Below are 14,374 nucleotides of genomic sequence, written 5' to 3' on the forward strand. Positions count from 1 at the left end.
AGGTGCAGGTGAGTGTGGTCTGGGAGGCGCTGAAGGCGGTGGTCGGAGGGGAACTAAGTTCAATCTAGGCTCACAGAGAAAAGAGGGAGAGGAATGAGAGGGAGAGATTGGTGGGGAAGATACTGAGGGTGGATAGGGGATACGCAGAATCCCCCGAGGAGGGGCTGCTGAAGGAGCGCCGGAGCCTCCACACGGAGTTTGACTTGCTGACTACGGGGAAAGCTGACTACGGGGAAAGCTGAGGCCCAGTGGATGAAGATAGAGGGTGCAGTGTATGAGTATGGGGAGAAGGCGAGTCGGATGCTGGCGCATCAGCTGCGAAGGAAGGAGGCGGCTAGGGAAATTGGGGAATTGGGGTTTGGGGGGGGGGGGGGGGGGGAGGAGCACGGTGCGGAGTCCAGCGAAAATAAATAAGGTCTTTAGGGACTTCTATGGGAACTTGTGCAAGTCAGAACCCCCGGAGGGAGGGGAGGGGATGCGACAGTTCCTGGACCAGTTGAGGTTTCCGAGGGTGGAGGAGTAGCAGGTAGAAGGTTTGGGGGTCCCAGTCGGGATGGAGGAGCTGGTTAAGGGGTTGGGGAGCATGCAGGCGGGCAAGCCCTGGGACCGGATGGGTTCCCGGTTGAGTTCTACAGGAAGTTCTCTGAACTGTTGGGCCCGTTGCTGTTGAGAACCTTTAACGAGACGAAAGAGAAAGGAATTCTTCCCTGACGATGTCGCAGGCTCTGATCTCACTTATCCTCAAGCGGGACAAGGACCCGCTGCGGTGTGGCTCATATAGGCCGATTTCGCTTCTCCGTGTGGATGCCAAGTTGTTGGCGAAGGTCCTGGCCACTAGGATTGAGGATTGTGTCCCAGGAGTGATACATGAGGATCAGACTGGGTTTGTGAAGGGCAGGCAGCTGGATGCAAATGTGCGGAGGTTCCTGAATGTGATTGTGATGCCCTCGGAAGGGGGGGGGGTGCAGAAGTGGTGGCGGCAATGGACACGGAGAAGGCCTTTGACCGGGTGGAGTGGCAGTACCTGTGGGAGGTGCTGGGCAGGTTTGGGTTTGGGCAGGGGTTCATAGGGTGGGTTAAATTGTTGTATCAGGCTCCGGTGGCGAGTGTATCGACGAACCGGCTGAGGTCCGAGTACTTTAGACTGTACCGGGGAACGAGGCAGGGTGCCCCTGTCCCCCCTGCTGTTTGCCCTGGCGATTGAGCTGCTGGCCATGGCTCTGAGGGAGTCCTGAAACTGGAGGGGTTTGGTCAGGGAGTTGGGGGGGGGGACCGGGTCTCGCTATATGCGGGTGACTTGCTTCTGTTCATCGCGGATCCGGTGGAGGGGATGGGAAAGGTCGTGCAGACCCTTGGGGAGTTTGGAGACTTCTTGGGATACAAGCTCAATGTTGGGAAAGAGCGAGCTCTTTGTGGTGCATGCGAGAGGCCAGGAAAAGAGGTTGGAGGAGCTGCCACTTAGGATAGTGGAGAGGAGTTTTCGGTATTTGGGTATCCAGATAGCCAAGAGTTGGGGGGTCTTGCATAAGCTCAACCTGGCGTGTTTGGTGGACCAGATGGAGGGGACTTCAGTAGGTGGGATGTGCTGCCACTCTCCCTGGCGGGCATGGTGCAGTCCGTTAAGATGACGGTCCTCCCTAAGTTCTTGCTCGTGTTTCAGTGCCTGCCTATTCCTATCCCTAAGGCCTTTTCCAAGCGGGTGAGCAAGAGTATTATGGGATTTGTGTGGGCAAATAAGACCCCGGGGGTTAAGAGACTGTTCTTAGAGTGCAGTCAGGGTGGGGGGGGGGGGGTGCTTGGGAAATGGGTAATGGAGGGGGAGGGGGCGGCGTGGAAAAGACTAGAGGCGGCGTCCTGTGTAGGTACTAGCCTGGGGGCACTGGTGACTGCACCCTTGCCGCTTCCGCCGACACGGTATACCACGAGCACGGTGGTGGCGGTGACACTGAGGATTTGGGGGCAGGCACAAGGAGGAGGTGGGGACCTCAGTCTGGTCCACGATACGGAACAACCATAGGTTTGCTCTGGGGCAGGATAGATGGTGGGTTCGTAAGCTGGCACCGGGCGGGAATTAGAAGGATGGGGGATTTATTCATCGACGGGACTTTTGCCAGTCTGAAGGCGCTGGAGGAGAAATTTGGGTTACCCCCGGGAAATGCCTTTAGGTATATGCAGGTTTGGGTGTTCATGAGGAGGCAGGGAGGGGAATTCCGACTGCTGCCTGCCCGGAGGATACAGGGTGATTTTGGGCGTGTGGGTCGGAGAGGGTAAGGTCTCTGAGATATACCAGGAGCTGCAGGAGGCCTCGGTGGAGGAGCTGAAGGGCAAGTGGGAGGAGGAGTTGGGTGAGGAGCTGGATGAGGGCCTGTGGGCTGACGCCCTGGGCAGGGTCAATTCCTCCTCATCTTGTGCCAGGCTCAGCCTGATCCAGTGGAAAGTGGTATACACGGTGCATATGACGGGGGCGAAGATGAGTAAGTTTTTTGGGGTGGAGGACGGGTGTGTGAGGTGTTTGGGGAGCCCAGCAAACCACGCCCATATGTTCGGGGCGTGCCCGGCGCTTGCGGAGTTTTGGAAGGGCTTTGCAAAGGCTATGTCCAAGGTCTTGGATACTCTGGTAAAACCGAGCTGGGGGATAACTATATTTGGGGTATCGGATGATCCGGGAGTGCAGGAGTTGAAAGAGTCCAGAGTCCTGGCCTTTTCCTCCTTGGTAGCCCGGAAAGGCTCTTGTTAATGTGGAGGGACGCGAAGCCCCCCAGCGTAGAGGCTTGGGTCAACGACATGGTGGGGTTTCTCAGGCTGGAGAAGATGAAGTTTGCCTTGTGAGGGTCCTTGCAGGGGTTCTCCTGGAGGTGGCAACCGTTCCTTGACTTTCTCACGGAACATTAGTTGGAGGTCAACGGTATTTTCCTTTTTGTAAGGGGCGCATGCCGCAGTTCGTTTTGAGTTGGGTGTTAGTTTTTTAAACTGTTTATCGTTCAGAGGGTTAAGTTGTTTTGTTGGCATGTTGCCCTTCTTTCTTTGTATTATTTTCCTTTTTGGAGCGTTTTGTAAAATTATTCAAAAACTTCAAATAAATACATTTATAAAAAAAAGTTGTGGGTCAGGTGAACTCCATGATACACTTTGGGGTTCTCTAAACCCTGGCCCATAACAATGTCAACATGATGCAGACCGTCCACACACCCTACCCAAGAATCATCTTCCACAAAGTCCTTTTCTTTGGTGAACGCTGATGCAAAGTACTCATTTAGTACCTCGCCCATTTCCTCTGGCTCAACACATTGATTCTTCCCACTGTCCTCAAGTAGTCCAACTCTTTCTCTAGCCACCCGCTTGCATTTTACATATGAATAAAAAGCTTTGGGGTTCAGCTTAATCCTACTTGCCAAGGACTTTTCATGACCCTTCCAGCCCTCCTAATTTCCCGTTTAAGTACCTTCCCACTTTCTTTATACTCCTCAAGGGTTTTGACTGTACCCACCCTTCTGGATCGTACAAAAGCTGCCTTTGTCTTTCTGACGAGGTTCACAATATCCCTTGTTATCCAAGGCTCCCTAAACTTCCCACTCTGTCTTTGTTCTGGTCTTGTGAGAGGATTGTTCTGGTCTTGTGCTGGGATTGGTGGCCACCTTGTGTGGGCCTGGTACCGGCACTTGTTGAGCTGCTGCTGGGTTAATTACATGATGGGAATAGCTGACTCTGGGTCCGGGTTGGGAGGCTCCCTATCCGGATGATAATTTGGAAGGTAAGGGGGTTAAACGGCCCAATAAAATGATCACTGGTGTTTGCGCACCTGAGAGTTTGAAGGCTGATGTGTTTTTGCAGGATTCCCATTTGTGGATCAAGGAGCAAACAAGGTTACGGAAGGGCTGGATGGGACAGATATACCATTTTGATGGTGGGGCTTCGGGGGCTGGCTGCAGTGTTGTTCAAGAAGAGGGTATCTTTTTCAGCTGCTAAAATATTGGCAGAACCAAGCGGGAGGTATGTAATGGTCAAAGGGTCATTGGCATGCACGTTGGTGGTCCTAGTTCACCGAACTGGGATAATACGGCATTTATCAATGTGCTGGCTTTTATTTTTTGATCTGGATTCACACCAACTAATTTTGGGCGGGGACTTCAATTCCTTTTTAGTTCTGCAGTTGGATAGGCCAAGTAAGTCCGAGTCCGTCCGGGGCAGTGAAGGCGATATTGGTCTTTATGGAACAGATGTGGGGGTGGGGGGCAGACCCAAGGTTAGAAATAATAATAATCTTTATTATTGTCACAAGTAGGCATACATTGACACTGCAGTGAAGTTACTGTGAAAAGCCCCTAGTCGCCACATTCTGGCACATGTTCGGGTACACAAAGGGAGCATTCAGAATGTCCAAATTACCTCACAGCGTGTCTTTCTGGAGGAAACCCACGCAGAAACAGGGAGAACATGCAGATTCCACACAGAATAGTGACCCAAGCCCGGAATCGAACCTGGGACCCTGGTGCTGTGAAACAACAGTACTAATCACTCTGCTGAGAGGCAAATAAACATTTTGTATCTATAAGGGAAGTCTTAATATAAAAATAGAGTGACAGAAATCATAGTTTACCAGTCTATCTCTTCTTTTTGCAACGAAGATAGAGCATTTCTCAGGCTCTGCACTTAAGGAGCAGTTGATGGGAGTATAGGACAGGCATGTGCCGGTAAAAAGGAATGACAGGCAAGGCAGGATTTGGGAACCATGGATGACCAGGAAAATTGAGAATATTGTCAATAAGAAAAAAGATGCATATGTGAGGTACAGACAACTAAAAACAGAAAGCACTTGAGGAATACAAGGAAAGTAGAAAAGAGCTCAAGCAGCAGGGAGTTAGGAGGGCAAAAAGGGGCCACGAAATGTCCTTGCCAGACTGGATTAAGGAGAATCCAAAGGCATTTTGTATGTATATTAGGAACACGAGGGTAGCTAGAGAAAGAGTTGGCCCACTCCAGGACAAAAGAGGGAAATTATGTATAGAACCAGAGGAAGTAGGTGAGGTCCTTAATGAGTATTTTGCATTGGTGTTCACAAAGGAGAGGGACATGATGATTGGTGGTGTCTGAGGGATGTGTAAACACTTTAGATCAGGTCCTTATTATGAGGGAGGAAGTGTTAGGTGTGTTAAAAAGCATTAAGGTAGACATCCTTAGGGCCAGATGGCAACTATCCCAGATTACCGAGGGAAGCAAGAGATGAAATCGCTGGGCCTCTGACCGATATCTTTGTGCCCTCATTGGCCACAGCTGAGATCCCAGAGTATTGGAGGATAGCCAATATTGTACCGTTATTTAAGAAAGGTTGCAAGGATAATCAGGGTAATTATAGTCAGTGAGCTTGGCGTCAGTGATAGTGAAATTGTTGGAAAAGATTGTCAGAGATAGGATCTATGCACATTTTGAAGTGAATGATTTTATTAGCGACAGACAGCATGGTTTTGTCCGAGCGAGGTCATGTCTCACTAATTTGATTGAATTTTTTGAGGGTGTGACAAAAATGATTGACAAGGGAAAGGCTGTGGATGTTGTCTACATGGACTTTAGTAAAGCATTTGATAAGGTCCCTCATGGCAGGCTGCTGCAAAAGATTAGATCACATGGGATCAAGGGTGAATTAGCTGGATGGACCCAGAACTGGCTTGGCCATTGAATACAGAGGGTAGCAGTGGAAGGGTGTTTTTCCGAATGGAGTTCTGTAACTAGTGGTGTTCCGCAGGGATCAGTTCTGGGACCTCTGCTCTTTGTAATATATATAAATAAATGACTTCGAAGAAAACGTAGCGGGTCTGATTAGCAAGTTTGTGGATGTTACTAAGATTTCAGGAGTTGCAGATGGTGGTGAAGATTGTCAGACAATACAGCACAGTATAGATAGGCTGCAAAATTGGGCAGAGAAATGGCAGATGGCATTTAACCCGGACAAATGCGAGGTGATGCATTTTGGGAGATCCAATTCAAGTGGGAGCTATAAAATAAATGGCAGAACCATAAGGCGCATGGAGACACCGATCTGGGCGTGCAGGTCCACAGATCCTTAAGTGGCAACACAGGTGGAAATAGTGGTAAAGAAAGCATATAGCATGCTTGCCTTCATAGGACGAGGTATCGAATATAAAACCTCGAAGATTGTTACAATTATATAGAACGTTGATTAGGCCACATTTTGAATACTGTCCAATTCTGGTCACCGCACTACCAAAAGGACGTGGAGGCTTTGACGAGAGTGCAGAAAAGGTTTACCAGGCTATTGCCTGGTATGGAGGGTATTAGCTATGAGGACAGATTGAACAAACTGGGATTGTTCTCCCGAGAGAGACGGAGACTGAGGGGCGACCTGATATAAGTTTATAAAATTATTGGGGGTATAGATCAGTGAACAGTTGGAGGCTTTTTCCCAGGGCGGAAATGACAATTACAAGGGGGCACCAGTTCAAGGTGAGGGGGGAAATGTTCAGTGGAGATGTGCGGGGGAGGTTTTTTTTTACAAAGACTGTGCTGGTGGCCTGAAATGCACTGCCAAGTGAGGTGGTTGAGGCAGATGCGTTAGCGACCATTAAGACTTATCTGGATAGGCACATGAATGGACGGGGTATAGAAGGATGCAGGCGGTTGGTCTAGATAGGACATGTGATCGGTGCAGGCTTGGAGGGCCGAAGGGTCTGTTCCTCTGCTGTATTGTTCTTTCTTCGCTTGAAATTGAAGAGGTCGATGCAGAGCCCTGCTTAACTTCACGCACCTTTTGCTTTTGGCTACTTTGTCCATCAGTCTGTCCCTCTCATCTTGTAAGTTGTGTTGACTTCTATATTTTGACGTGAGCCACAAGCTGTTTCTTATATTGACCACACAACTAGTGTATTAGTTCAAAGACAGTTTATTAATAACAGAAGACTTATTACTGTATGCAATATAGACCTAATAACTAATAACTTTTACTTAACTTCAGGGTGACCTGCTATGTGCGAGATAAAGCCTTTATCTGTGTCCACGTGGGTCGGTTGGAAGTCTTCAGGTTCGTCTCTGCTGGGTTCGTCCTTCAGGTAGCAATCGTGGGTTCTTGAACTTGACTCGTTGATATGCTGCAGTTGGTCGCACACAGTCGGTCCAAAAGAGGCCGATCTTTCGGTTTGCAGTTCTTCTTATCCTCCTGGGCTTTCGCGCCCTTTGGGGCGGTCCTAACTCCAGATCCAATAGATCGAAGGATAATGCAGGCGTTTGAGGCCTTTTGATCAAGGGCCACATATGTCAGTGCCTCCAGGTTCTGGACGGGCTCTCTTTCCTGGGTGGAGCAGGGAGGATTGAAAGAGTTGGAGTCGAGACTGGGACCGAAAGAGGTTATGAAGTATATCGGATTAATGCAGTTGGGTAAAGCTTCAGGTCCGGATGGGTTCCCTATCGAATTCTATAAAACGTTTGCGGGTCAGTTGATCCTACAGTTACTGGATATGTTCAATGATTCCTTGTCTCGGGGCGTGTTGCCGGCTACGTTGGTGCAGGCATTAATTTCTCTGATGTGGAAGAAGGATCAGGAACCTACGGAGTGTGAGTTGTACCAACCCATTTAATTGGAACGCTGATGTGAAGGTGGTTGGCAATGCTTTTGGAGCCCTGCCTTCCAGGGGTGATTTCAAATGAGCAGACTGATTTTGACAAGGGCCGGCGTTGTCGGCTAACATGAGCCGATTGTTGAACGTTCTGCCCCCCCCCCCCCCCCAAGTGCTCGAGCGTTCTGCCCCCTCCCCAGTGCTCGAGCCAGAGGTGAGCATCTCAATGGATGCTGAAAAAAGATTTTGTAGGGTTGAGTGGGGGTACCTATTTGAAATTCTTGGGAGGTTTGGCTTTGGGCCAAGATTTATATCATAATTTGGCTTTTGTACAGTGGTCTTAATTTTGAGGTGAGCCTTACGTCAGCGGTAGGGAAATTACTGGAAAGAATTCTTCGAGACAGGATCTACTCCCATTTGGAAGCAAGTGGACGTATTAGCGAGAGGCAGCACGGTTTTGTGAAAGGGAGATCATGTCTCACTAACTTGATAAGTGTTTCGAAGAGGTCACAAAGATGATTGATGCAGGTAGGGCAGTGGATGTTGTCTATGTGGACTTCAGTAAGGCCTTTGACAAGGTCCCTCATGGTAGACTGGTACAAAAGGTGAAGTAACACGGGATCAGGGGTGAGCTGGCAAGATGGATACAGAACTGGCTAGGTCTTGGAAGGCAGAGAGTAGCAATGGAAGGGTGCTTTTCTAATTGGAGGGCTGTGACTAGTGGTGTTCCGCAGGGATCAGTGCTGGGACCTTTACTGTTCGTAGTATATATAAATGATTTGGAGGAAAATGTAACTGGTCTGATTAGTAAGTTTGCAGACGACACAAAGGTTGGTGGAATTGCGGATAGCGATGAGGACTGTCAGAGGATACAGCAGGATTTGGAGCGTTTGGAGACTGGGGCGGAGAGATGGCAGATGGAGTTTAATCCGGACAAATGTGAGGTAATGCATTTTGGAAGGTCTAATACAGGTAGGGAATAGACAGTGAATGGTAGAACCTTCAAGAGTATTGGCAGTCAGAGCGATCTAGCTGTACAGGTCCACTGATCACTGAAAGGGGCAACACGGGTGGAGAAGGTTGGCACGAAGGCATACGGCGTGCTTGCCTTCATTGGCCGGGCATTGAGTATAAGAATTGGCAAGTCATGTTGCAGCTGTATAGAACCTTAGTTAGGCCACACTTGGAGTATAGTGTTCAATTCTGGTCGCCACACTACCAGAAGGATGTAGAGGCTTTAGAGAAGGTGCAGAAGAGATTTACCAGGATGTTGCCTGGTTTGGAGGGCATTAGCTATGAGGAGAGGTTGAATAAACTCTTTGTTCTCACTGGAACGACGGAGGTTGAAGGGCGACTTGATGGAGGTCGACAAAATTATGAGGGGCATAGACCAAGTGGATGGTTAGAGATTTTTTCCCAGGTTAGAGGAGTCAATTACTAAGGGGCATAGATTTAAGGTGCGAGGAACAAGGTTCAGAGGGGATGTACGAGGCAAATTTTTTTAAAACCGAGGGTAGTGGGTGCCTGGAACTCGCTACCGGAGGAGATGGTGGAAGCAGGGACGATAGTGACGTTTACGGGGCATCTTGACACATAAATGAATAGGATGGGAATAGAGGGATATGGACCTCCGAAGTGTAGAAAATTTTAGTTTAGACGGGCAGCATGGTTGGCACAGGCTTGGCGGGCCGAAGGGCCTGTTCCTGTGCTGTACTTTTTCTTTGTTTTGCCCCCACCTGAAGTGTGCCTAAGAATTCCCCAGTTCAGGTTACTTTCAATTGAACAGGGGTACAAGGCCGGGTTGTCCATTGTCTCCATTTTTGTTTGCCTTGGCAATCGAGCCTCTGGCTTGCGGTGAGGTCATCCATTGTGTGGAGGGGCAGTTTCAGGTATCTTTATATACATGGAAATCTGCTCTGTACAAATGCCCTGTGTCCACGTTATTTGTTACTTCCGATTGAACAGAGGTACAAGGCAGGTTGTTCATTGGTCCAACTTTTGTTTGCCTTGGCAATTGAGCCTTTGGCCATTACATTGAGGCCTGGGTGGAGAACTGTGGTTGTGAGGGGGGGGGTTTCCGGAGAGGGGATATATTGTCTTTATATGCAGATTATCTGCTTCTGTATATCATGGACCCCCACTCCAATGTAGAAGAGATAATGAAGCTACTTCGGAGCTTTGGCTCCTAATCTCGGCAAAACCGAATACTTTCCAGTGAATCGCCCAGGGAGGGCCGCTGATATAAGGGAATTGCAGTTTCACCTAGCCTGGCTAGGACCAGCTTCCGTTATCTGGAAGTTGGCCCATGATTAGCAAATTAACCTTATTAGTACGGCCAACTTGGAAAAAGTGGGATGACCTCCATCTGACCTTAGTGGGCAGAGTAAAAATAAATGTCCTCCCAAGGTTTTTGTTTTTTGTTTCGGTGTCTGCCAGTCTTTCTCCCCAAATCTTGCTTTGATATGGTCAACAAAATGGTATCCTCGTTGGGAGGGATGGGGGGGCAAGACCCCATGGATTCAGAGGACGTTTCTACAGAGAGAGCGAGGCAGCTAGGGGCTTGGCACTACCTAATTTATTATTTTATTACAGGGCTGCAAATATTGAAATGGTGCGAGGGTGGCTTAAGGATCAAATTAAAGATTTTAAAAAGTTAGAAAAGGGCACTCTCATTTTCAAGCACCCTATTTGTTACTTTTCATTAAATCTGTTGCTCCTCTCTAGCTCCAAGGAGCTACTGGCAATCTTCGAGGGCACTATCTCACCAATGCTAATAATCTGTTGCAGGATAGGTTGCTGGACTGCCGGCAGAGTCCGCATGCTCCTTTTGAGCATTAAGATCCACTAATGACCATAGTCTGATACTGCATAGCAGCTAGCAGGGATCATATCTCTTCCACCTGAGTTTCCACTGCAGCACCGAGATAGCTCCTGCCTGTGCTGCACTGGAAGTTGAGACAGCGACCATCACGGCTGGAGTCCTGCATCCATTCTGGAAAGGATATACTCCAAGCTCTGTGCAGCTTCCTGTGCCATATTGGAGTGAGACTCTTCAATGCTCCTTAATAGTGGCAGGAAGCTGGCTGGCAGGCCTGCCAATGCACCAAGCTTCTGAACATTTGTGCTTAGCAGGCCTTTCCTGAAGGTTGTCCTATTGAAGTCCTTATCCAAGACCCCCTGTAGAAAAATCTTGTTTCAGGAAACCTGAAAATGAACTGTCTTATACACTTGGCCTGGCTGCAGGCTCTTGTGCCCAGTGACTCATCACATGCAGATTCTGACTCTCTTCTCGAAGATATATTCAATGCCAATAGGGGCTGGTTTAGCACAGGACTAAAGAGCTGGCTTTTAAAGCAGACCAAGGCAGGACAGCAGCACGGTTGCTGCCAGTATGGGCAAGGAGTGTTTTCCACAAACTCCTTGGATGGCGGGAAGGAAAATGTTGTCATCCAAGATATCCTGGCCTCCGTCTTCTTCTCGAATGGATCTGCACATTAAGTGCTGTAAACTACAGGGCTATGGACCGGATGCAGGAAGGTGGGATTAGAAAAGGCACCTGGGTGTCCGAATGGCCCCCTTCTGAGCTGTGACTTTTCTGTGGTAACACAAAAGTTGTTGCCCTAATGGGGCCAAGTGCGGGCTAATCACAAATCATGATCCTCTGCCCAAAAACTGATATAATCCCATTTCTAGCTCATTGAGGCTAAAAAAGGAAAGAACCTCATCCAAAACATTGGTGTTTATTTATATGTAGAATTTAACCAGACTTCCACACCATTTAGATGGATCTAATCTTTTGCATTTTATACTTTTCTAATCCAGCATAACAAGTTTTGTGACTTTTCATCCAAAGAATTATGCATCAAATTATACATTGAACTTCTTAATACTTTACAGTGTGCATAATCAGTTAAAAGTATTACGCTGGAAAGAACTGAAATGTATCACAATCCTGGGTTTAAATGGATTGCTTGACCACAATTCTGCATATTACTAGTTATGAGTGCTGGAATAAAATTTGTTTAAGCCTGTATAATTTGCTCAATTCTTAACTATTTTTTGAACTGTTTCTAGGATACCGGATCTCCACGTTTCTACCTTTATTAATAAGACAAAAACTGACCATGGCTGAGAATTCAGACATGGCTGGAGATGTAGATTGGAAAGAACGATGCATCACTCTTGAGTCACAATTGCTCAAATTTCGAGCGCAGGCCAGCAAAATCCGAGAGCTTCTTGCAGAGAAGGCAAGTAAATATGAACAGTTGAGCTGGATGGATGTGGGAGGGGAGGTGTTGCATAGTAGCAATGGTATTATCTTTGAACCGTACTCAACAGGCTTTCTATCTTTCTGCTTGTCAGTCAGGAAGTGTGGAATAAATAACTTTTCCACTTTTTGTTCTCTGTGCTGAATGAAATTGATGTGTAATTGAGAGGCATCAAGAAACCTTAGCAAAAGCTCCTACTGGATTATAGGCAACTAGTGTCAAGTTAAGGATATTTTGTGGGATAGATTGAACAAGGAAACAGTCATTGCATCAGTCAAGACTAGAGATGGAACAGATGTTATTCTGACTCAATGCATAACATCAGAAATGATTTTTAGCCCTTGTTGTCTGGTACAAACCTGGCACATGGGCTGTTTGAATTGGCTAGATGACTAACCACCAATGTCCTGCTCTGAACCTGCTGTCAGAATTTTAACCTGATTCTATGACTCGGTAGCAAGGACATCGGCGTTAAACTGCAGAACCCTCCTGTTTAATATGTATGTAAAATGCAGATTAAGGTCTGGCGACATCAGTCAAGCCCCAAATACAATTTTATTAGGCAGCCTGAGTGGAAAAGATCTATTGACTTTCCTGTCGGTTAAAGATAACCTGAAGAAGATCTGGGGCCAGAAGAGATTTTAATTTTTTTAGGAACTTCATAGGATCAGGAGTGCTCCTCTGGGCTCCAGAAGTAAACCGTAAAAGTCCTGCACAAGGCTCTTCTCTCCCCCTCTTTCCCCCCCCCCCCCCCCCCCCCCCCCCCTCCCCCCCACCACTCACCTCGCCACACAAGACCTTCACAAATCCTCATCTTTGTGACTTAAATCTTGTCAGAGATCATTCTTTGGTATCAGCCAGTAGGCCCATGCTACTCAAACAGGAATGCTAGCTGAACCAGCAACCTTGTGAACCAGTGTGAGAGTACGACAACTGAATCAAGACATAATGTTAGAAGCTTTATTTTTGAAACAAAAGATTTTTTTAAAGTGTGCAGCTTATGGAGTTAGAAGACTAGACGTGTTCCAGAAATATAGCATCTTGATGTTACCAAATTAATTATTTAACAACAAAGTGAAGTTCCTGAAAAGTTATTTAAATAAGCATTATTCATGCCTTATTTTAAAGAGCAAATTGTTTCATAACTATACCAGCGATCTGATTCATAGCTTTCTTTAGTCATTTGTCATGCAATATGTTTCCGTTAAATCTCTGCATTTATGAGCTTTTGCACTACTGTTTATTTAGAATTGTTCTCCAACAAACTTGTTTACAGTATACCACATTGTTTTGAATTTGTGTGAGAGAAAGAAAATATGTCTGGCGCATATGTCTCTAATAAACACTGTCCCTTAATTGTTAGCTGATGCACTGTACTCAACTCCACAATTCATCTGAACCAGTTCCCACAATGATTCCAAGGATAAGGAGAAGTAAGGGTAGGCATTCTCAGAAGTCTTCTGCCACAGATGTTATTTAAAATAATATTATTTGGTAAATTTTCGCAGATGTCATCTGTGATCCCCACTGATAACTAGCACTGCTGCAATAATTATTAAAATTCCTATCACTCCTCTAATCTACTGTGTCTTGTTCCCCCTGAGCTATGATACTGATCTACACGTGTTCTCGGCATGCTTTGAAGCAGACTAGCGGCTCACCCAGAGTTTCCCAAGTTGAGGAAAACCACTGCTTACGGAGTACACTATTGCAGCTGGCACGGTAGCACAGTGGTTAGCTCTGTTGCTTCACAGCGCCAGGGTCCCAGGTTTGATTCCTGGCTTGGGCCACCGTCTGTGCAGAGTCTGCACGTTCTCCCCATGTCTGTGTGGGTTTCCTCCGGGTGCTCCAGTTTCCTCCCATAAGTCCGAAAGACGTGCTGTTAGGTGAATTGGACATTGAGTTCTCCCTCAGTGAACCCAAACAGGGATGTGGCAACTAGAGGCTTTTCACAGTGACTTCATTGCAGTATTAATGTCAGCCTACTTGTGACAATAAAGATTATTATTATTTGCAGCTCTATATAGCAAAACGTTGAGTTCACAGATACATCTTGGTTAGAATCTCCAGCTTGACTTCCATTTGAACTTCAAAACTACTATCATCGCCCACTCCTCAAAAACAATTTCTCCTTGCAAACTACCATCTTCAACCTCCTTTTCAACTGCGAAGTCCATGAGTATATTGTTATTTCCCAGATGGTGTTCCACAGGTTCCCTGTTTGATTCTCTCCAATCTGGTTTATGCCCCTCCTATAGCTGTGAAACAGATCTAGACAATCTTTCATGATGGTGGTGCATTACCTGCCACCAGCCTCTACCTGCCACCAACCTCTACATCCTTTGCTCCAGTTCACAGCTCTATATTCTTCCAACAGCTCTGTTTTTTCAGCTCAATGGGCCTGATCTCAATCGATTCTAAAAGGTGAGAACCGATCTTCCACAAAGTTCTTATGTGGGGTCACTGTTGTTCGCCAATTACATTCCTTGGGACTGAGGTACAATTTCAAAATTTGCAGATGACTCCAAATTAGACTGTGTA

At 47.1% G+C, this 14,374-nt stretch overlaps 1 protein-coding gene across 2 annotated transcripts in view; it reads left to right on the forward strand.

Annotated features, from left to right (window-relative positions):
• Positions 1–14,374, forward strand: part of plekhh2 (pleckstrin homology domain containing, family H (with MyTH4 domain) member 2) — a 241,439-nt gene that overhangs the window by 18,789 nt on the left and 208,276 nt on the right. Inside the window, exons 2-3 of one of the 2 annotated variants that reach the window (XM_072510490.1) lie at positions 6,968–7,061; positions 11,640–11,812. In XM_072510490.1, coding sequence (XP_072366591.1) covers positions 11,690–11,812 — 123 coding nt within the window. In that variant the 5' untranslated portion in view covers positions 6,968–7,061; positions 11,640–11,689. The remainder of the gene's footprint in view (positions 1–6,967; positions 7,062–11,639; positions 11,813–14,374) is intronic. The other variant, XM_072510480.1, reaches the window with a different exon arrangement.

This window comes from Scyliorhinus torazame, chromosome 1 (assembly GCF_047496885.1).
Source record: "Scyliorhinus torazame isolate Kashiwa2021f chromosome 1, sScyTor2.1, whole genome shotgun sequence".
In the NCBI taxonomy this organism is placed as follows: domain Eukaryota; kingdom Metazoa; phylum Chordata; class Chondrichthyes; order Carcharhiniformes; family Scyliorhinidae; genus Scyliorhinus; species Scyliorhinus torazame.